Source organism: Eretmochelys imbricata, chromosome 6 (assembly GCF_965152235.1).
Source record: "Eretmochelys imbricata isolate rEreImb1 chromosome 6, rEreImb1.hap1, whole genome shotgun sequence".
Taxonomy (NCBI): domain Eukaryota; kingdom Metazoa; phylum Chordata; order Testudines; family Cheloniidae; genus Eretmochelys; species Eretmochelys imbricata.
The window spans coordinates 48678631-48700173 of NC_135577.1; the positions used below are offsets into that span (position 1 = coordinate 48678631).

The 21543-nt window shown below is 39.2% G+C and overlaps 1 protein-coding gene across 2 annotated transcripts; it reads left to right on the forward strand.

The window, feature by feature from the left end:
• The first annotated feature begins 49 nt into the window (after positions 1–49).
• On the forward strand, positions 50–19780 carry E2F8 (E2F transcription factor 8). 2 transcript variants are annotated; one of them, XM_077820145.1, is made up of 13 exons: positions 50–295; positions 2500–2772; positions 3215–3371; positions 4012–4314; positions 4580–4741; positions 7733–7870; positions 8091–8303; positions 9800–9887; positions 10158–10683; positions 12778–12996; positions 16071–16203; positions 16670–17061; positions 19137–19780. In XM_077820145.1, exons 1-13 carry the CDS (start codon positions 215–217, stop codon positions 19323–19325), a joined length of 2874 nt encoding a protein of 957 aa, XP_077676271.1. In that variant the 5' UTR covers positions 50–214; the 3' UTR covers positions 19326–19780. The 2 variants fall into 2 exon arrangements, with proteins under 2 accessions (XP_077676271.1, XP_077676272.1); XM_077820146.1 differs by having other exon boundaries at positions 9803–9887.
• Positions 19781–21543: the final 1763 nt, after the last annotated feature.

The window sequence follows — 21543 nt, forward strand, 5'->3', positions numbered from 1 at the left end:
TGCCGGGGGGGCCTTGGCAGGTGCCGGGCGCCCCGCGCCGACGGGCACGTCCCGAATCTCCTGTCGGGCCGGGCTGCGCTCGGTTCTTACCGGCGGCAGGTCTCCGCCCAGCGTCGTGCCCGCGCCTGCCCGCCTCACCCGCTGGTGCGTCCTCCTCGCCAGGGCTTGTCCGTGCTGAAATGCCATCGCCGCTGCCCGGAGCCCCGCGCCTTCGATGACTTTGCGCAGCCCGGCTGGCCCAGGAGCGGTGAGCGGACCCCGAGAGCCCGAGGATGAAATGGGGACCGAAGAGAAGGTACTTCGCGAGTCTGACACCGCGCTGGCATAGCTACAGTACAAAATTAGGGTGACCTCAGTTAGGTGGGCATCCAGCTGCCACAGCCATTACATCACTTGTGTGTGTCCTCTCAAGGCTCCTGGGGCGGGTGGTGTGCGTCCCCACCAGGCGTGGTTGTACTGTCAGCGTGGGGCTGGTGGGACGGCTTCTGAAAGCCAGTAACAGGGGGTGTAAGTAAGCTAGCCCTGTCGACCTAACTACATTGACTCTAGGAGCTTGTCTGCCCTACCGGCTGGATCCGCAGGCAGCAACTGATCCAGCGGAGGTCGATTTATCGCATGTAGTATATTGACCGCTGAGCACTCTCCCGTCGACTCCGATACTCACCGAGAAGCATAAGCTGAGTCGATGGGAGACTGTACGCTGTCAACCTGATGCAGTGAAGACACCACGGTAAGTAGATCTAAGTAGGTCGACTTCAGCTACACTATTCACGTAGCTGTAGTAGTGTCTCTTAGAGTGACCCCATGTGATAGTGTAGACAAGCCCTATGCTTCTCCTGGAGGTGGAATTATTAAGTCAGGGTAGTTACTTTGGCAGGAGTGAAATTTTAGTGTAGACACTCACATACTTAGGTTGATGTAAGCTGCCTTTCCTCGACTGACTCTATAGTATAGACCAGGCCTTAGTCATGTATTAATCCTGCCAGATGTGACTGTTTAACTGCTGGGGCTCTGTTGTAAAACCCACTGTCCTAGAACGGACCTGCCCCACCTTAGTTAGTCAGGCTGACAGCGAGCCTCAATGGGGAGAGCAAACATGATTGTTCTGCTTGTGCTGAAGTTTTCCCTGGTATGATTCTACAGGTGACAAGAAAAATCCTGCAATTATGAATAAAACCTTTTTAAATCACAGATCCCAGCAAAGTGCAATAGGTGCATTGAACCCACTTTAGTTACTGTCCTTTTTTGCTAAGATTTTGCTACTGCAACTAAGTAATTGAATTTATATTGAATGTAGTCCAAGCTGTGTGTGTTAAACACCATTTAAAGTGGGTAAAACTTCACTGAATGGAGGGTTTACAGGGCTAGGCCCAAAATGGATTGTGTTGTGGGATTTTTTTTAACCAATTCCATATAGTCATGTGTTGTAAAGTAACAGCTGTCTGAATAACTTTATTTTAAAGTGTCTGGAAGAAAAGGGAAAATTGATGGCAGGTGTGATAGGTCTTTAACGTTTATAGTATTGTAGTGACAAAAAGGCCCAGTTAAAATGGAGCCCCATTTTCCGAGGTATATCAAATGCACATAGAAGAAACAATACACAGCTTGAAATGTACAGATGGAGCTATATGCATGTTACATATTATTTGCAGTTATACAAAAGTGATAAGTAAATGTCTCAAGCATTAATCCAAGAGAAACTTTCATTGGACGTCAGAGTTAGTATTTGATTTTTTTGTTTTTTGCCTGATACGAGGCATTCCATCCTGCAGCAAGAGTCAGCTCACAGTGGTGCAACAGATTTTAAATTTGCCATATGTCTCATTTCTCATAGCAAGAAGATCGGCCCTGTGCTGGAAACTCACTAGCTTTATTTATCAAAAAAGGAGGCAGCTCTTTCCTATGAAATGTTGAACATCTAAACAAGCATGCCCATTCCTTAGCATGGCCTGCTATAAGCAAAAGCAATACAAGTCACTATGTCAGTAATTCATGGCCCTTATTTTTTGTCTTTTCCTTTTACTGGTAGTTACACCCACCCTACCCCTCTTCAGTGAAAGGGATAACCGGCAGCTTGATGGGGGGCCTCAGACATTGTTCATCAACGGTAGTATTTAACATTTATCAGACAATCCTTGGCATTATTTCCCCCCAAAATGGGTAAACTAGCATTTTTGCATTGGATTCAGTCAGTCTGAGTTTTATTTTAAGTTCTTTTATTTTTTTTTGTTTTTTACTTGATGCAAGCAGGAAAAGGCTATATTGCGTGCTATAAACCCAGGGTCAACTTAGCAGACTTTATTCAGCCAAGACTTCATTGGCTTAATAGAAGTCTTAACTTCAGTAAAGACTTCAAAATTTGTCCATAGGCCTCTCTAGAGAATAAACAGATCGGTAATTGACTAGAATAAAGAACAGTATTGGAGTGTAGTCTTATATATGACATTATTCTGATTTTATGAGATACAATTTTATTTATTTATTTTACTTTCTGTGCAGGAAAATCACTCTTCTGAGCCACAAAAAAGGATACTGAAAACCCCTCTGAAACAGTCAGCTACCTCATATTCAGTATTAACGGAAATTCAGCCTGATTCTGGACCTCTGACAACACCCCCTAAATCTAAGGAAGTTCCTCATGGAGATCCATGGACACCGACTGCTAACCTTAAAATACTGATCAGCGCGGCTAGTCCTGAGATTAGAAACAGAGAACAAAAAAAGGGACTTTTTGACAGAAGTGAAATCGTAGAAGCAAAACACTGTTTACATGTATGTTGTAAAGATTTTTGTAAATTAAATTGGGGGTTGCCTATTGTCTTGATGCAAGTCTAGATTTTTTTTTTCTTTTTTAAAAGATATACTTTAATTCAAAAGGAATTATTTTGGGGAAGTTCTATGTTATACTGGAAGTCAGACTAGATGATCACAATGGTATCTTCTGGCCGAGGAATCTGTATTTGTTCAGTATTGAAAACTTTAACATATACCACGACCTTTGTTTAGATTTTAATTCTGGAATATTAGCTATTTATGATACCATTTTAATTGTTAGACCTAGCAAACACTGATAGTTTTATTATTTTGAGGCTCACCAGCTGTTGAGGATAAGGCACTTGGTATTGTTCATCAGTCCCAGATGCTGGCAGTAAATCTGTCAAACTTAACATTTTTATGTAAAACATTAAATTCCGGTTTCCTTGTTTCTGTGCAGGAGCATTTATCAGGAGATGAATATGAGAAATCTCAACCAAGCCGTAAAGAGAAAAGTCTAGGATTATTATGTCACAAATTTTTAGCTCGATATCCTAATTACCCCAGCACTGCAGAGAATAGTGATATTTGTCTTGATGAAGTAGCAGAAGAGCTTAGTAAGTCTGTTCGTGTACTAGTGTTTATGATTGGGAATATGTACTGACCTGTTCCTATGAATATGCTGGTAAAGCCAGCATCTCATTTTTGGTTTGTATTTTCACAGTTAAATGATGAAAACTTTTCAGAATGCAAACTCAAACTAATTTTAGTTTGTTTTTGGTTTTTTTTTTTTAAGAAAAGAAAGAAATCCTTCATTTTTATAACAATCCTTTTCTAAGTTTGAAATAGAAATCTGTTTCTTTAACAAAATTGTTATTCCTCTGTACATACTGTCTTATTTCAGAACATTTTAAGAAAAAGAACTTTAAATTATATATTATATAGAACATATAAATAATTACCACAACTACTGGAAATAACTTGAGTCCAATTTTTGGTTCTCCAAATTATGAGTATGATCAGTGATTGGGATGGGTGTGAAATGGGGTGGTTCTCTAGCTGCACCCACAAGTTAAGCTTGCCCAAGTGTGACATCAAAATAAGATATGATTTGGTGTAGACTATATAGATTAACAGAATATGATAGTTCCTTAAATCACCATGCTGGGTAAACCAATTTAAAGAAACATATGCTAAGAACAATACTACATGATCCAAATTTTAAGATTAATGTGTTAATATTCCTCCTCCTTATAGATGTTGAACGTAGACGCATATATGATATTGTGAACGTGCTAGAGAGCCTGCATATGGTGAGTCGCCTTGCCAAAAACAGATATGCTTGGTACGGGCGTCATAATCTCAACAGAACACTGCAGACTTTGAAAAAAGTTGGCGAAGAGAACAAATACACACAACAAATTGAGATGATCAAGAAGAGAGAGTATGAGTTTGAGTTAGATGGTGACAAAAATGAGGAGATGGCGACAAAACCTGTTGGCCCAAATGAGCATTCAGAAATGTGTTTTGTTGAACTCCCAGGGATGGAATTTCGGGCAGGTAATGATTTTTTATTAATGCCAGGAAGAGAATACATCTGTAATTAAAAATATCCAAACACAGGGAAACAAATCTCTTAAATCCTAAAGCCTGAAATGCACCAAAAGTTATGCAAAAGTGTCATTCTTTTTCAGCTCTTTTAATTAAGACCAAGATCCTTGTTGACAAACATTTTTGTTACTTAATTTCTGAAATATTTTTCAGAACTTTCATTTCAGATGGCATGTCACTTGATACATTTTAATCCTGTCTCCTTTCCGTATAGCTTCAGTAAACAGCAGGAAAGACAAGTCTTTACGAGTGATGAGTCAGAAATTTGTGATGCTGTTTCTTGTATCAACTCCTCAAATAGTGAGCCTTGAAGTTGCTGCTAAAATTTTGATTGGAGAGGACCATATAGAAGATTTAGATAAAAGCAAGTTTAAAAGTAAGTAAAATGCTGCTGGAGCTGTCTCAGTTGAGTCTGTATTTACGCAAGTTTTGTCTCTGATAATCTGTTTTTGATTTTGCTTAAATGGAATATTTCATCTGATTTACTATTACAGCTGTTGTTTCTGGGGATTCTTGCACACTGTAATCCTTAAACACAATGTTGCATATTGTGAAATGTAATGAGAATCTCTCTCTTCCAATAATATATTTCTAATTAAGTTATACAGGAACTAATTATAGCTTTAACACTAGGTGTCCCCAGGATCTATTTGTAGAGGGGCAACCAAAAGGGGGTGTGTGTGTGTGTGTGTGTGTGTGTGTGTGTGTATATATATATACATATATATATATATATATACACACACGAAGACTTGAACAAAGCCCTACCAAATTCACGGTCCACATTGGTCAATTTCACAGCCGGGGGTTTTAAATTGGTCACTTTCACATTTTCAGATGTTTACATCTGAAATTTCATGGTGTATCATGGGGGTCCTGAGCCAAAAGGAGGGTGCGGGGGGATTGCAAGGCTATTGTAGGGGAACATGGGATTGCCACCCTTACTTCTGCCCTGCTGCTGGCAGGGGTGCTGCCTTCAGAGCTGGGCAGCCAGAGAGGAAGGCAGCTGGCTGGGTCCCCAGCTGTAAATCCGCCGCCAGCCGAAGCACAGAAGTGAAGGTCGTAGGGTATGGGTTACCATATGTCCGGTTTTCTTGCAGTCTCCCTGTCAAGGTTCCTTCCCCACTCTGAACTCTAGGGTACAGGTGTGGGGACCTGCATGAAAGACCCCCCTAAACTTATTCTTACCAGTTTAGGTTAAAAACTTCCCCAACGTACAAACTTTGCCTTGTCCTTGAACCCTGTGCTGCCACCACAAAGCGTGTTAAACAAAGAACAGGGAAAGAGCCCCCTTGGAGACGTCTTCCCCCAAAATATCCTCCCAAGCCCTACATCCCCTTTCCTGGGGAAGGCTTGATAAAAATCCTCACCAATTTGTACAGGTGAACACAGACCCAAACCCTTGGATCTTAAGTACAATGACAAATCAATCAGGTTCTTAAAAGAAGAATTTTAATTAAAGAAAAGGTAAAAGAATCACCTCTGTAAAATCAGGATGGTAAATACCTTACAGGGTAATCAGATTCAAAACATAGAGAATCCCTCTAGGCAAAACCTTAAGTTACAAAAAGACACAAAAACAGGAATATACATTCCATTCAGCACAGCGTATTTTACCAGCCATTAAAGAAAAGGAAATCTAATGCATTTCTAGCTAGATTACTTACTAACTAACAGGAGTTGTAAGGCTGCATTCCTGATCAGTTCCCGGCAAAAGCATCACACAGACAGACAGGCCCTTTGTTCCCCCCCTCCTGATTTTGAAAGTGTCTTGTCTCCTCATTGGTTATTTTGGTCACATGCCAGTGAGGTTATCTTAGCTTCTTTTAACCCTTTACAGGTGAAAGGGTTTTGCCTCTGGCCAGGAGGGATTTTATAGCACTGTATACAGAAAGGTGGTTACCCTTCCCTTTATTTTTATTACACTCCTGCTGGAGTTGGGGGGCGGGGTGAGACAGCGGGAGCCACAGCCTCTCTGTGCAGGGAGGCAACAGTTGAAACTGCGGACCTTTCTGCAGCTGGGGGAGATCCTGGAGGTGGGTCTGACCTACCCTGGGAGCATCCCTGCAGGGGAAGAGAAAGTCTCATCCCTCCCATCCCCACCTGGGACTAGCAGCTGGAGCCCTCCGCAGAGGAAGAGCCCCTAGCTGCGCACCAGATTTCATGGGGAGATCAGAGGACTGTGAAGGTCCATGATGCATTTTTTCACAGCTGTGAATTTGGTAGGGCCCTAATTATGAAGTGACATCATCATGTTGCTTATTGGTAACTGTCTTTTTCATGATGAAACTTTTTTTATTTTTTGTTTCCCCCACCATCTGCCACAAAGATTTGAGTGTCCCTGCACTAGACAAGTCTTCATTTTGGTCATGTAGCTCTGTTGGTTGAAATCTAGAGAGATTTCTAGAAGTTCAGGCAGTCGTTAATCTCATTGGAGGAAGTGGAACTTAAAATGTTTTCTCTGTCAACTCTAAGTCTGTGTATACACTAATAGTTCATATCTCCTTAATTGTGATTTTATTTGTAAACCCTCCATCCTGCTATTGATTCACAGACAAAACTCGCATTGGCTTTTGTGCGAATTCTGTATGTGGAGTAATGACAGGATCAGGTCTCAGTAGTTTCAATTAGTAGTTTCCTTTCCACTGCATCATGTTAAAATTATTAGGATCTGTGTGTTTTTTCTTTCTCCCCCAGGAACTGGTGTGTCTGACAAAAAGCATTCCAAGGGCCTTGGTTATATTCAGGGAGATAGTATCTTTTTGTAAACGTAACTAATGTATTACCACACTCTTGATTAACAAGGATAGCCCTGAATTTTGTGGATGATTTGCCAGGTTTTGTATTTTTTTTTTTTTTCAGTGGGAGAAACTTGGCCTGAACGAGTTCTGGTTGAAGTCAAGCTCTTTTGTGGTAGTTCAATTGGCTTTTAAAACTTGCAGCTAGTGGTGGTATCTGAAATTATTAATCAGGATATGGTGGTGTATCGAAAGATTCTTCAGGTGAATGATGAATCCTGTGTATTTTAGGATATTTCTTTTCCTCCTCCCACCTATTTCTAGTTGCTGGCTTTCAGTGTAAGGTTTCTCCACGTCTCCACAATATAGAGGCCCAGGTATTAAAAAAAGCTTGGTTGAAGACTAAATTGTTCTTAAAGAATCCAAAACAGAGTTTCTCGTATGAGTGACTGCAGTCTGGCTCCAATAACCTCAGCCGTTGCTTTGGATTGTGTAACATAAATACAAGAGCATGTTCGGGGTTTGGGAAACATCTTTAGCCTAATGTGAAATAAGTATGACTTAAAGTGTGCTTCTATTGAACCCAGAAATGCTATACAGAATTCATTAACATATTTGTTTTATTTCAGCCAAAATTAGGAGACTGTATGACATAGCTAATGTTCTCAGTAGTCTCGAACTTATCAAGAAGGTTCATGTTACAGAAGAGAGAGGCAGAAAGCCAGCATTCAAATGGACAGGACCAGAGGTTTTACCAGGCATTCAGGGTAGGTGTACTACTTAGCTTTCTTTTTGCTGTCCCGATTGGCATGAATTGCGTTTTTTACCCTTGAAAAGCTTAGACCAAAAGACAGTTTAATTTTTCTCTAAAGGGTCTTTTTTCCAGTTTTTCAAATAATTCCTGCACTGTAATCACCAAACAAATATTAAAAGAACTGTTTTATTGTTCAGGTTATATATGATATTATTTTACATTTTCTGTTTTAGATACAAAACCTGTAACTACTACCACTTCCTTGATTCCATCTAATTCTGCAAAATCTAAATCTCCCAAAGAGCAGTGTTCAAAAAATCTCTTCCCTTTAAGAGGCAAGCAGAGCTTCACTCGGCATCCATCTCTAATAAAGCTAGTAAAAACTATAGAAAGTGACCGGAGGAAGATCCATTCTGCTCCAAGCAGCCCCAGCAAGACAAGCACAAGTATGTAGTTGAAAAGCAAACTATTGTCTCTTACTCTGGATAGGCTATTAGACAGACAAGGTGGGTGAGAGAGAGAGTTCAGATAGTTCAATCTTAGTTCTGCCATGAGTGTAGGGGAAGAGACTAGATGACCTCTTGAGGTCCCTTCCAGGCTTATGATATTGTATTTAACGTGCCTCTCTGAGTACCTTCCTCAGGTCTGGGAAAGAGCTCTGTGTAGCTCGAAAGCTTGTCTCTCTCACCAAAAGAAGTTGGTCCAATAGAAAATATTACCTCACCTACCTTGTTTTTCTAATATCCTGAGACTAACACAGCTACAACAACAGTGCATACAACAATGGATATGCTATTAACATATTGTATAGGATCTCTTGTTAAATAGATATTGATATTTAACCTCTTCAGGCATGCTTGAAATACAAACACAAGTTCTGGTTGACTGATACAGTCAAAAACAGGCATAATGGGGGCTAACAGAGAAGTTTGGCACTTAGTAATATATGTACAGTGCTTTACATCTGAGGTCTGAGAAGATGGATAATGAGGACAGATTCCAAGTGCTTTGTCTTCTGAAGTTAATCCATATAACAAAATATAGGAAGCCGTTCACTCTTTGATGGATCAAATCTTGACCTGGTGTCAGTAGGTGTAACAATAGAGTTGCAGGCATTTTATTCCAGGTCCAAATTTGGCTCACAATTTGTAATTGCCTGCTTCTGTTACTAGGAGTTACATAGCTTGTGTGCTTTCACAAGTATTTTTTTATTAAAGAAGAAAATGAATTAATTTTTTCATGTTTCATTTTGACTTTTTATAGTGTTGTGTTTAATAGCCTTAAGTATTCTGTTAGGAATATGTTCTATGAATATACATACTAGACCTTTCTCTGCACTGTGGCTAGGTTTGGCATAATTAGATTTTTATACTTTTATAACTTCAACTGATAATATTGATCATTTTTAAGCAGCCTTAAAACACATATTGTCAACATCACGTGCCAAAATATACAAAGTAAATGTCCTTAAATCAAATTCTAAGTTCTCAAGTGGCATTTTTCTTTCTTTGCCTATCTGTACATTTCAATTATGGATGGAAATATTTTTTGTCAGCGAAACTAACGTTTCTTGACATTTACTGATAAAAATCCAATCCTGTCAAGCCTAACTATGGTGCAGCCCTTCTGAAAGGGCCACATTTAAAGTTGAGATGACCATTTATTCTTCATGTAAATGCAGTTCTTGGGCTCAGAGTCTGCCAGCCAAAGTATTAATTAGTGCCTCATGTTGTCTTTTGTGGATTGTTCTCTACAAAGAACTGAACTGAGGCCGCCAACTTAAGCCACTATCCAACTGACATATCCAGCCTGAACTGTAACTGAATGGCAACATGGAGATGAAAGGTCCTGTTACTAAACACTTAAACCATGCAAACTGTATAAATAGGTATTCTTAAAAGTGAATCCAACTTCTATTTATGGCTTTTTTTTCCCCCCGAAGCAGATAATGATCAAAATTCATCATCCTTGCCGAGTAAAATGGCTCAGCTTGCAGCAATTTGTAAACAGCAGTTAGAAGGACAATCAAGGTATGTTCACACTAGTGTTATAGCGGGAAGCTTATTTCATCATTGGGCCAACAAGCTTGAAGTGTATTTAGTCAGCTATTGTGAACTAGAGTCAGCCAGTCGGTAACTGTTAAACTCAATAATTTTCAGTAGCATCATTTTCACTTTATTTAATGGATGGAGTAGTGAAAATTGCATCGAGTTACTCCTATTATTCTGTGTCATGACATATAATGATGAGGGCACTTCTGAATGTATTTAAGTGTGTATTTCTTGTTTTTTCCTTTTTAGAGAATTAAAGATGAAATTGACAAGATCTACCTTAGAATGTAAATTGACCTCTAGTGATGAATCTCTTCTAAAATGTGAACCTAATACTACATCATCCTGTCAAACTCCATCTCTTGTTCAGCCATTGGGGGTCCTGCCTCTTATCCACAATGCAGTTTCTCCTCTAATGCTACCTCAAACCCATTCTGGTATTTCATATGCAATATATTTACATCCTTCCCAAGCCCAGACTGTGACTACCTACAGCCCAAGTTTTACATTACAGTCTGTACCCTGTACCAATGTGACTGGAACTAAAAGTGTTTTCAATGCTAATTCAAAAATACTACTTAATCAAATGACCACTGAAGAGGGCGACAGTAATACAGGTGAAGGTGATGCTGGGAACCTGATGGCTAAAGAGAGACAAGTTACAAAAATTGAGTTTATACCAGAGAAGTGCCTTAAAAGATCTCAAGCATTACAGGAGAACAGTTCCATTAAAAAATGTAGAAGTGATGAGAAAAGTCTTGAAGATGTTTATACAGTAAGTAATATAAGAAAAGGTATAGTTTTTTATTTTAATATTGTAGTGTGTACAAAGTGCTTGGGATCCTAGTAGAAGCCATAAATAAATTCATTGTATAGAACATGGTTTCAGGAGCAATCATGGAAACTCTTAATCCTTTGATTGAGTTTTGTACAAATGTTCTTAAACCTTGATGGAAGTACATTGTTCTACAGGCCCATCAGTGGTTGGCTGCACAAAGGGATATCATACCAGTCTTACTGAGTGAGTGCTGCTTCTTGTTTGAAGGTGGTGGGGAGAGAGATAGGTGGAAAGATTGAACTGAGTTAAGGGGCTGCTCAAATTCATGTAATTCCGATTTATGCAAATGTTAAGTGTTTGTAATAATTGTGAATAGACTTGCACTTAAGGGTGAATCTTGAACTTGCCTTTTTTGAGAGTGAATGTCCATCAGTCCTTTGCTCATAGTTTGCCTGGTGCTTGGAATACATTCAGATATAATATATAGTTCTATCAATCAAAGCATATCTTTGCAAGGCTGAACCTTGAATCAGGTTGTCTCTTTAAAAAATAAAGTTTGATTCAGAAAAATAAGAACCTACCTAGAAGTGTTTACAGAGCATTTTAAAAGCATAACCAAAAACTAAATCTGGTAACTTGATTTGCTGTCTGCCAGGGGATGTGATTCAGTCTTTCGGGAGTAGTTTAAGCACTTCTCAGCTCACATAGTGGCAGGCATTCAGTGCTGGCTTTATGGATGATGAGAGGGAAAGTGGGGATATAAAATTTTATCTCTTGCAGGGGTAGACAAACTACGGCCCGCGGGCCACATCTGACCCGTCAGACCTTTTAATCCGGCCCTTGATCTTCTGCCGGGAAGCAGGGCGCCGCATGGCTCCCTGGAAGCAGCCAACATGTCCTCCCTCCGGCTCCTATGCGTTGGCGCAGTCAGGCACACTGCCCCAAGCCCCGCCCACTGTGGCCAATGGGAGCTGTGGGGGCGGCATTTGTGGATGAGGCAGCACGCAGAACCGCCTGGCTGCACCTCCGCATAGGAGCCAGAGTGGGGGACATGGCGCTGCTTCCAGGAGCTGCTAGAGGTAAGCGCCACCCAGAGCCTGTATGCCTGAGCCCCCCCGCACCCCAACCCCCTGCCCCAGCCCTGATTCCCCTCCTGCCCTCCAAACCCCTTGATCCCAGACCAGAGCCCGCTCCTGTACCCCAAACCCCTCATCCACGGCCCCACACCAGAGGCCATATTATCAGCCGGAGGGGCACCCCAACTCACTGCCCTAGCCTGGAGCCCCCCCCACACACTCTGAACTCCTCATTTCTGGCCCTACCCCAGAGCCCACAACCCCAGTTGGAGCCCTCACCCCCTGTCTCACCCCTACGCCCAATTTCATGAACATTCATGGTCCATCATTCAATTTCCATACCCAGATGTGGCCCTCGGGCCAAAAAGTTTACTCACCCCTTATCTAGTGTTCTTAATTCCCAACACCCTATATAATGGGCTATGGCTATACCATGAACCAAAATATTAAGAGAATAAGAAGCTGAAACTTCTTGTGCCAGATCTCTAGGTATATGTGAGCTGCGCTGGTGCTCTTGGGGACTGGGGACATGGATGTCTTTCTGACCCTTGTTTCTCAATCCTGGAGACCAGTTGATGACCAGTTTGGCCTCCTAATGCACATTAGCAGTCCTTAGGCTGTTCTCTAAGTTGTGCTTGCTAGAACAGATCTAGATCATCAGTGCAATGTGTTCTGATCATGCCCCTTCCCAACCATGGAACATCTAGTATGCTGGTGGGGGCAAAAGTGGGTAATGTAGAGCCTGCTGTGCTGGTACTTTAGGTTCCTGCAGTGCAGAGTGATAGGGTGGGGTTTGATGCTATGGCTTCTTAATAGGGGGCTTTTTCCAGTAGTATCCACAAAAGATTAATGAATGAAATCAGTTTTTGAGACATAAAATTAAAATACCTAATATAATGAAAGTAAATACGTTATTAAAAATATATACTTCTTAATTACACCTACTGTAGATATCTAAAACCCATCTTTAAAATGTCTTTGTTTTTTTGTCTGTATGTACTACATAATTTTTCAGGGAGATTCTCTTAAGGGTGAAAGACCATCTTCTAGAGCTGTGCACTTGGAGCCTGAAATAAATAATTTCCAAGAGGGAAGCCAGAACAAATCTGAGAAACTAGATCAAAATGTGGAATGTTGCTTTGATCATGAAAGGAGAGAAGGTCTTTCAGAAGATAAAAGCAGAGCCAGTACTACACAAGAGATGCCTGTTGCATTTGCTGTTCCTGCTCATGAGGTATATTTTCCACTGATTGGAGAAGTACAACTTCCCAAAGATTTATTACTTTCAGAAGCAGAAATCTATCAGTCAAAGCATACATACAGGAAACCTCTGTGATGCATTTGGTTTTCAGTCTACTCTTAAGCTCTTGTTTCTCATAGGACTCTACTGTATTAGGCAGACAAACAGGGGAGGTAGAAAAGACTCATCAGCAATATTTGTAATGGAGGTGGCTTATGAGGAAAGGTAAATAGAAAGGAGCATAAATACTGTCAAATTAAATGTAAAAATGTAATATGAAAAGCCAAAAAGGAGTTTGAAGAACAGCTAAGCAAAAGCTCAGAAGGTAATAACAAAATATTTTTTAAGTAAATCGGAAGCAGGAAGCCTGTTAAACAATCAGTGGGGCCCCTGGACGATCGAGATATAAAAGGAGCACTTAAAGATGATAAAGTCATCGCAGAGAAACTGAATGAATTCTTTGCTTCAGTCTTCACGGCTGAGGATGTTAGGGAGATTCCCAAACCTGAGCCATATTTGTAGGTGACAAATCTGAGGAATTGTCAAAGATTGAAGTATCACTAGAGGAGGTTTTGGAATTAATTGAGAAACTTGACAGTAACAAGTCACCGGGACCAGATGGCATTCACCCAAGAGTTCTGAAAGAACTCAAATGTGAAATTGTGAAACTATTAACTATGGTTTGTAACCTGTCCTTTAAATCAGCTACTGTACCCAATGACTGGAAGATAGATAATGTAACGCCAATATTTAAGAAGGGCTCTAGAGGTGGTCCTGGCAATTAAGTCTAACGTTAGTACCGGGCAAATTAGTTGAAACAATAGTAAAGAATAAAATTGTCAGACACGTAGAAGAACATAAATTGTTGCACAAAAGTCAACATGGTTTCTGTAAAGGGAAATCATGTCTTACTAATCTATTAGAATTCTTTGAAGCGGTCAACAAACATGTGGACGAGGGGGATCCAGTGGACATAGTGTACTTAGATTTCCAGAAAGACTTTGACAGGGTTCCTCACCCAAGGCTCTTATGTAAATTAAGTTGTCATGGGATAAGAGGGAAGATCCTTTCATGGATTGAGAACTGGTTAAAAGACAGGGAACGAAGGATAGGAATAAATAGTAAATTTTCAGAATGGAGAGGGGTAATGAGTGGTGTTCCCCAAGGGTCAGTCCTAGGACCAGTCCTATTCAACTTATTCATAAATGATCTGGAGAAAGGGGTAAACAGTGAGGTGGCAAAGTTTGCAGATAATACTAAACTGCTCGAGATAGTTAAGACCAAAGCAGACTGTGTGATTGGACAACAAAATGGCAAATGAAATTTAATGTGGAGTAATGCACATTGGAAAAAATAACCCCAACTACACATACAATAACATGGAGGCTAATTTAGCTACAACTAATCAGGAGAAAGATCTTGGAGTCATCATGGATAGTTCTCTGAAGATGTCCACGCAGTGTGCAGCGGCAGTCAAAAAAGCAAACGGGATGTTAGGAATCATTAAAAAAGGGATAGAGAATAAGATGGAGAATATCTTATTGCCCTTATATAAATCCATGGTATGCCCACATCTTGAATACTGCGTACAGTTGTGGTCCCCTCATCTCAAAAAAGATATACTGGCATTGGAAAAGGTTCAGAAAAGGGCAACTAAAATAATTCGGGGTTTGGAATGGGTCCCATATGAGGAGAGATTAAAGAGGCTAGGACTTTTCAGCTTGGAAAAGAGGAGACTAAGGGGGGTTATGATAGAGGTATATAAAATCATGAGTGGTATGGAGAAAGTGAATGAGGAAAAGGTATTTACTTGTTCCCATAATATAAGAACATGGGGCCACCAAATGAAATTAATGGGCAGCAGGTTTAAAACAAATAGAAGGAAGTTCTTCTTCACTCAGCGCACAATCAAGCTGTGGAACTCCTTGCCTGAGGAGGTTGTGAAGGCTAGGACTATAACAGGGTTTTAAAAGAGAACTGGATAAATTCATGGAGGTTAAGTCCATTAATGGCTATTAGCCAGGATGGATAAGGAATGGTGTCCCTAGCCTCTGTTTGTCAGAGGGTGGAGATTGATGGCAGGAGAGAGATCACTTGATCATTACCTGTTAGGTTCACTCCCTCTGAGGCACCTGGCATTGGCCACTGTTGGAAGACAGGATACTGGGCTGGATGGACCTTTGGTCTGACCCAGAATGGCCATTCTTATGTTCTAATGTTCTTATCTGATAAGTTGACTTCATTAGAAATTCTGCTGGAGAGTGTCTTTAATTTTCCTCTTGTACTTAATTTCAAAGGTTTATTTGGTTTAGAGTAAAAGCATGTGAATTCTCACATGACTAATCCAACAACTTCTTATAGTTCTTAACTTGTAAAATTTTTGATCAGCATAGGACAATGTTCAAATTTAATGGCATTGCCATATAGTGAGATCTTGTAATTCTAAAACCTGGTTCCTTTTTTAAAAACAGTTATATATATTTCTTAATAGAATATGAAATATCTATAAACCCCCTGTCAAAATAAATGAGCAATCTACTTTTGTTTGTTTGCTTTTTCCAGCACTCCACAGTGGGTCTCATCATTAATGTGTCTGTCTGTGTCTGGATGAGATGTGAGTTCTCTTGGCACAAACAGATTTTTATATCAAAAAGGTATTTTACTCATGTTGGACTCTTGCATCAAAAGTCTCATCTGACTTGAGAATGGAATGATGTTGCCATCTGAGTCCAGACTTTGGTTTGTCAAATTGTGCATTCAAAAAAATGGTCAAAGTTTGCTTTAAAAACATGTCTGGCCTAATAGGAGGTTAACAAAAATGCAGCACACTCTCTACTTCTTGAGGAAAGGGGGGCTTTGAATGACATAATGGAGACTGCCACCAACTAAAGATCAAGGTCTTGTCCAAGCCTCTGGCAGAAGTCAATCAACAGAAAAGGATGCAGCATAGGACCTAGAGAGAATGAAAAATAAGGACTTCCTCAGGAATAAAAATTATCCCTGCAGAAATACATCATGAATATGTTTCTTATTGCACCTGTACGAAAAGATTATCCTTTCTTTCTCAGACCTTGTTTCCTTCAGGGTATATTATTCCTCTTGCTCAGTGCGCGCAACATGGCAACGAGGCCATTTTTTCTAATGAGGAAAAGTCTGGGATATGTTCGCTGCCACACGTGACCTACAGTTCACCCATTGCAGGTGTGTATATCTACAATATATAATTATTTATATACATTTAAGTTCTCTGGTTTTGAGCATTGTGGACCAATTTCACACAACAGAAGTCAGTGAAACTATACCAGGGATGGATTTCACCCTATAGGAGTTTCAGGGTGTATCTACAGTGCAATAAAAAACCCACAGCAGTGAGTCTCAGTGCCCAGGTCAACTGATTCAGTCTTGCAGGGCCCAGGCTGCCAGGCAAAAAAACTAGCAGTGTAGACAGTTGGGCTTGGGCCTCTGAAACCCTCCCTCCTCATAGGGTTTTGGAGCCTGGGCTACAGCTCAAGCTGGGATGTCTACACTGCTATTTTTAGCCCCCCCAGCCTGAATCAATTGACCTGGACTCTGAGACTCGTTGCCATGGGTCTTTTACTGCAGTGAAGACAAACCTTCATCTGTTAAAGGTTGATTTTTGATTTCCACCTCCATTTTTCTTTTATAGGTGTCATTCCAGTGACTGCTTCTGAATTTACAGCAGTTAATATTCCTGCTTTTCATGTCACACCCTTGAAGTTAATGGTATCACCGTCTTCTATAGCAGCTGCACCTGTAGTAAACAGCTCATATCTTAATTCAAGCCATAGTAATCCTGTCCAAAACCCAAGCTCTTCAGTTCTGAACTTTACACTACAACACTTAGGACTCATACCTGCTGGTGTGCAAGTTTCTTCAAATCCTATGCTTCAGCCAGTGCCAATCTCTCCAAAACTGGAGCATGTTAGTCCTGTTTCACAGAATGTGAGCTTGCAACAAGAAAAAGTGTTTAAAAATGAATCACAGATAACTGGGTGTGACTTAAATGGAAAATCAGTTGCAGTAATTCCTTTACAGCAGGTAAGATAACTATCAAATACAAGTTTTCCATCTTATTTTAAGTGTTAGATATTATTTATAGTATAGTAGTGCCCAAAAGAATCACGGAAAATTTGAGTAATGCACAATACAGATTGGTATTATTGCTAGCAGGGTGGATTGGTTTAAATCAAAGCAATTTAAATCACCTGTTTTAATCATGGCTTAAATCAGCAATCAGGAAAGTTTTACTTAAATAATAGATTTTAATCTTATTTTGCATTTGTTGCAAGATTGATTCTCATTAGTTAAAACTTGTTGATTTGCAACTAAATATAGCCTTTACATGAAGTTTGGTGTTTGTTTTTTTGCTACCCATCAGGATACACAATATCTATACATATTAAAGCTATATTATATAGCTTAACTTACCTTTATTCAGACTCTTAATTTTTACATTTTATTTGTTAAGAAATGGGGAATGAGGTATTTCTTATTTACTAGGTCATTCATTTTTGTAATTGCGATTAGTGTCAAACTATTGGAAATTTTAGAAGTAAATTAAAAAGCACAAAAGAGCACTTTAAGTTGTTTTAAGGTAGTTTTATTTAACCAACAACAATGTGTTGGAAACATAAGTAAAAAAAGTTTATCAAAGTTTATTAAAACATGTTTTGCTATTTAAAACTAACTGATCCATTAAACAAAGTATCTGTAGTTAGAGAATTGAACTGATTTTCTAATTAGTAGATCTCATCCTCTTATATCTAATATTTATTCATAGATTGACGAAACGGGCTTTTCTGCTTTTTCAACTCCTAATTGGTTTCTTAATTTTGAATGAGCCAATCATTGAACTAATTTAGTTCAGTAAACTGAAATGAAGAAAATGTTCTCTCTGCACCTACAAAAGCTGGCATAGCGTTTCAATAAACTCTAGGTCCACGTGCTTAGGGGTGACTTCCAGCAGTTGAGTGGTTTGACTTCCTTTGAAACTTGGAAGCATACATAACTTTTTAAATTAATTTAAATGATTTTAATATATGATTTATTTTTAAAAATAATTAAATTTGTATTATAACTTTAATAAAAAGAATCCTATTTAAATAAACTGTTTTTAATTTTTAATAGACTTTTATCCTCCCCGATTGCTAGAATAGATGGAGGGGTTAACTCGATACCTTGGTAGGTAGGGTGGGACTAAGCCATGAGGAGTCTTCAAGGGACAGACAAGGAACTTGTTGTAGAGAACAGGGAGCCAGTTGGGGGAATGTAAAGAGTGAGGTTTAGCAAGGATCCAAGACATCTTAGCAATAGCATTTTTGAATGAACTTGAGAGGACAAGATGGCATTTATCAAGGCCAAAAGAAGGAAATTTTCTATTTTACTTTCTATTTCTTTCTCCTTGAACTCTTATTCCGCTCATGTTATTGTTTATGTACTTAATGTTAAGTGTCAGCTCCTGGTTCTACCTCAGATATGCACTAATCCAGGGGTCAGCAACCTTTCAGAAGTGGTGTGCCGAGTCTTCATTTATTCACTCTAATTTAAGGTTTTGAATGCCAGTAATACATTTTAATGTTTTTAGAAGGTATCTTTCTATAAGTCCATAATATATAACTAAACTATTATTGTATGTAAAGTAAATAAGGTTTTTGAACTGTTTAAGAAACTTCTTTTAAAATTAAATTAAAATGCAGAGCCCCCTGGACCGGTGGCCAGGACCCAGGCAGTGTGTGTGCCGCTGAAAATCAGTTTGTGTGCTGCCTCCGGCACGCGTGCCATAGGTTGCCTACTCCTGATTAATCCATGGAGTAGGATATTATGCATAGTTAATCTGAGGGCAGAATTAGTCTGCATGTTTTGCAGGACGTCGTGTTGCCTAAGGGATGTTCATAAATCTTTGCTCTATAAATAATACATGGGATTAGAAGGGACAAATGACAGTCATAAAACAGGTATAAATACACGCTTTCCAATATACCGAGAGTGTCAGAATAGACTAGTCAGATTCTTTTTATAAAGTCTTAACAAGGTTTTTGAAAATTCTAGCTTTAAGTTTCTATCTAGTTTTAAGTGTCTCTAATGAAACAAATGTTCTTTTCCTTTCCAATCAGACTACTATTCCAGTGAAACCTGAAGAGCAACAGGCAGTGACTGAAAATTTTTTCCATACGCCTGGAGGGCCAAATGCAATTTCTAGTTTTGCTTCGTCTCCTGCAGCTTCAGATGGTGCTGATAGAATTTCACGAGGAAACTTGTTTGCCCCACAAAGAAAACTTGAAGTGTCAGGGGACCAACTTTGACTGGGATGTCTGGCTGTTAAACTTGTTTTGTGGATATATTCGCCAGTACAACATGTTGCATGCATCTTAGCATTATGATTTGGAGGATGTATACCCTGGAAATGAATTGTAAATGCATTAAGAAGTCCTCAATACTGGAAAACCCTTATTTAGTGCTTAGGAGTAAAATTGGCTGTTTTTTATAAAAGCAAACTAATGTCCATTAATTTCTGCAAATGACTTGTTTAAAGCATTACAACCAACTATGTACCTATTGTCTGTTTTACTCTGAATAACAGTACAGAGCAAAGTAAGCTCTTGGTTATAATTTGTTGTGTACAGAAACTGAGTAAATACAAAACCTCACAGTATCAGTACATGTTTTGCACAATGAAAGTACTGTGAGCATGTAATATATTGTATTTTTAAATAGAAAAGGCTATAGTTAAATATTTTCTACTTCTTTTTACTCCTACGTTCTTTCAATAATGATCTTGTAAAGTTAGTAAAAAAAAAAAAAGTAATCAAGTATGTAAATTAAGAATTATTTATAATGTATTTTTAATCAATTTGTTCACATTAAATTTAAGGCTAAACTTTCCAATTTTAAGTGATAAGGGTATTGTTTAATCGAATGAAATAACCACAGTAACTTACACATTGTATGTCAAGTAAGATCTTTTTTATGTTGTTCTGTGGTAAGAGCTTCTCGCTATAATTTGCATTATCGGAAGAGGAAAATAGTATCTTTAGCAGAAGGCTGATATCTTATAGATATGAGACAGACTTTTTGAAATTGCCCTCATCGTTTTGCATCTGCAAATAACTAGGTGTAAATAACGGTGCCCTTTTAAGTTTTGAATTCACATTAACTATTGAACTCAAAGGAAAACAGTCAAAACTGTAGAGTTTTGTATGGTTTCAGGTTCAAGCTAGGTAAACCCCTCACTAGAGCTGGTTGAAAATTTTTCATTGGGATGAATTTTCCAACAAAACACAGCTATTTTGCAAAACTGAAATTTTATGAGAGAATTTTGGTTTTGCTAACAATTTTTTATTCGAATTTTCCAGATGGTGTGTGGAGAAAAAAAGACAGTTCCCTGGCTCTTAGAGCTGGAGTGTGTTAGTGGAGAGGCAGAACTCCTGGGCTCTCTGCCTCTCTAGGAGGATGGGGCTCTTGTCATTGAAATTTCACAAGTGGAAAAGAAGCTGGGAAGCCAAAAAAACAAAACACCTTTTCTGTAATACCCTGGGGAGAGAATAAATACAAATTTGAGGTTTTGACACCTCATCCTGCTTCAGGACAGAACCCTCTTCCGCGTGAACCTGAAGAACTTTTTGTGGACCAAACTGAAACTCTGTGGCCAACAACCTACTTTCTTCCTCCACTGACCTCTGAGAAGTTTGCGACTGGAGCCAAACTACAAACGGGCAATCTCCAAATTCCATAATCCACTATAAATCAGCATATCTTCTCTTGCTATTGCGCAGATTTGAGAACCTGGCACAACTTTCACATAATCTGGCCTGCATTTTGTGTGTGTAACGATCCAAAATTTATTTTTTATAATACAGTGCTGTGTCTATAGCTACTGTAGCTTCTTTCACCATAGCAAATGTTTTCTTAAACACTGGGTTATAGAAACGTTGAGAGTCAAATTCTGCCTTGATTTACAGCCCACGGAGTTCCCGTTGACGTCTGTGTAAAGGAAGAATGTGGCCCTAAATAAATGATCCACAAGAACCAAAATTCAGATCCAAATCTGAACTCTTCCAAAACATAAGGATGCCTGCATCAGTTTTCTGTTTTAGCCCATCAGACAGCTCAGCTGGATCGGAAAGTAGATGGCATTTGGGCCCATCTCTCTCAAAAATAACTTTAACCCTTATTGATGTGAAATGAAAAATCTTACACGATGGAAGTTTACTGGTGGTGTGGACCTGTTTGAAAGTTTTCTCTTGAAACATATTTGTACGGTAAAGGAACTGCCCCCCGTTTAAAAATATACCTTGCTTAAATTCCCTTAGGATTCTGTTCACTGATACCAAAATTATTTCCCCTCCCTCACTTTGACATAGAATTTCTAGGAGAAGGCTTTAGGTCAAAACATTCCTAACTCATTTTCTGTTTTCAGCATCTTTTGAATTAATATTTAAAATTTTCAATTTAAGCAAATCTACCCCCTATATGTGCAGCCCCCCTTGCACCTGTTTGTATTATTTCAGAGCAAGTAACCTT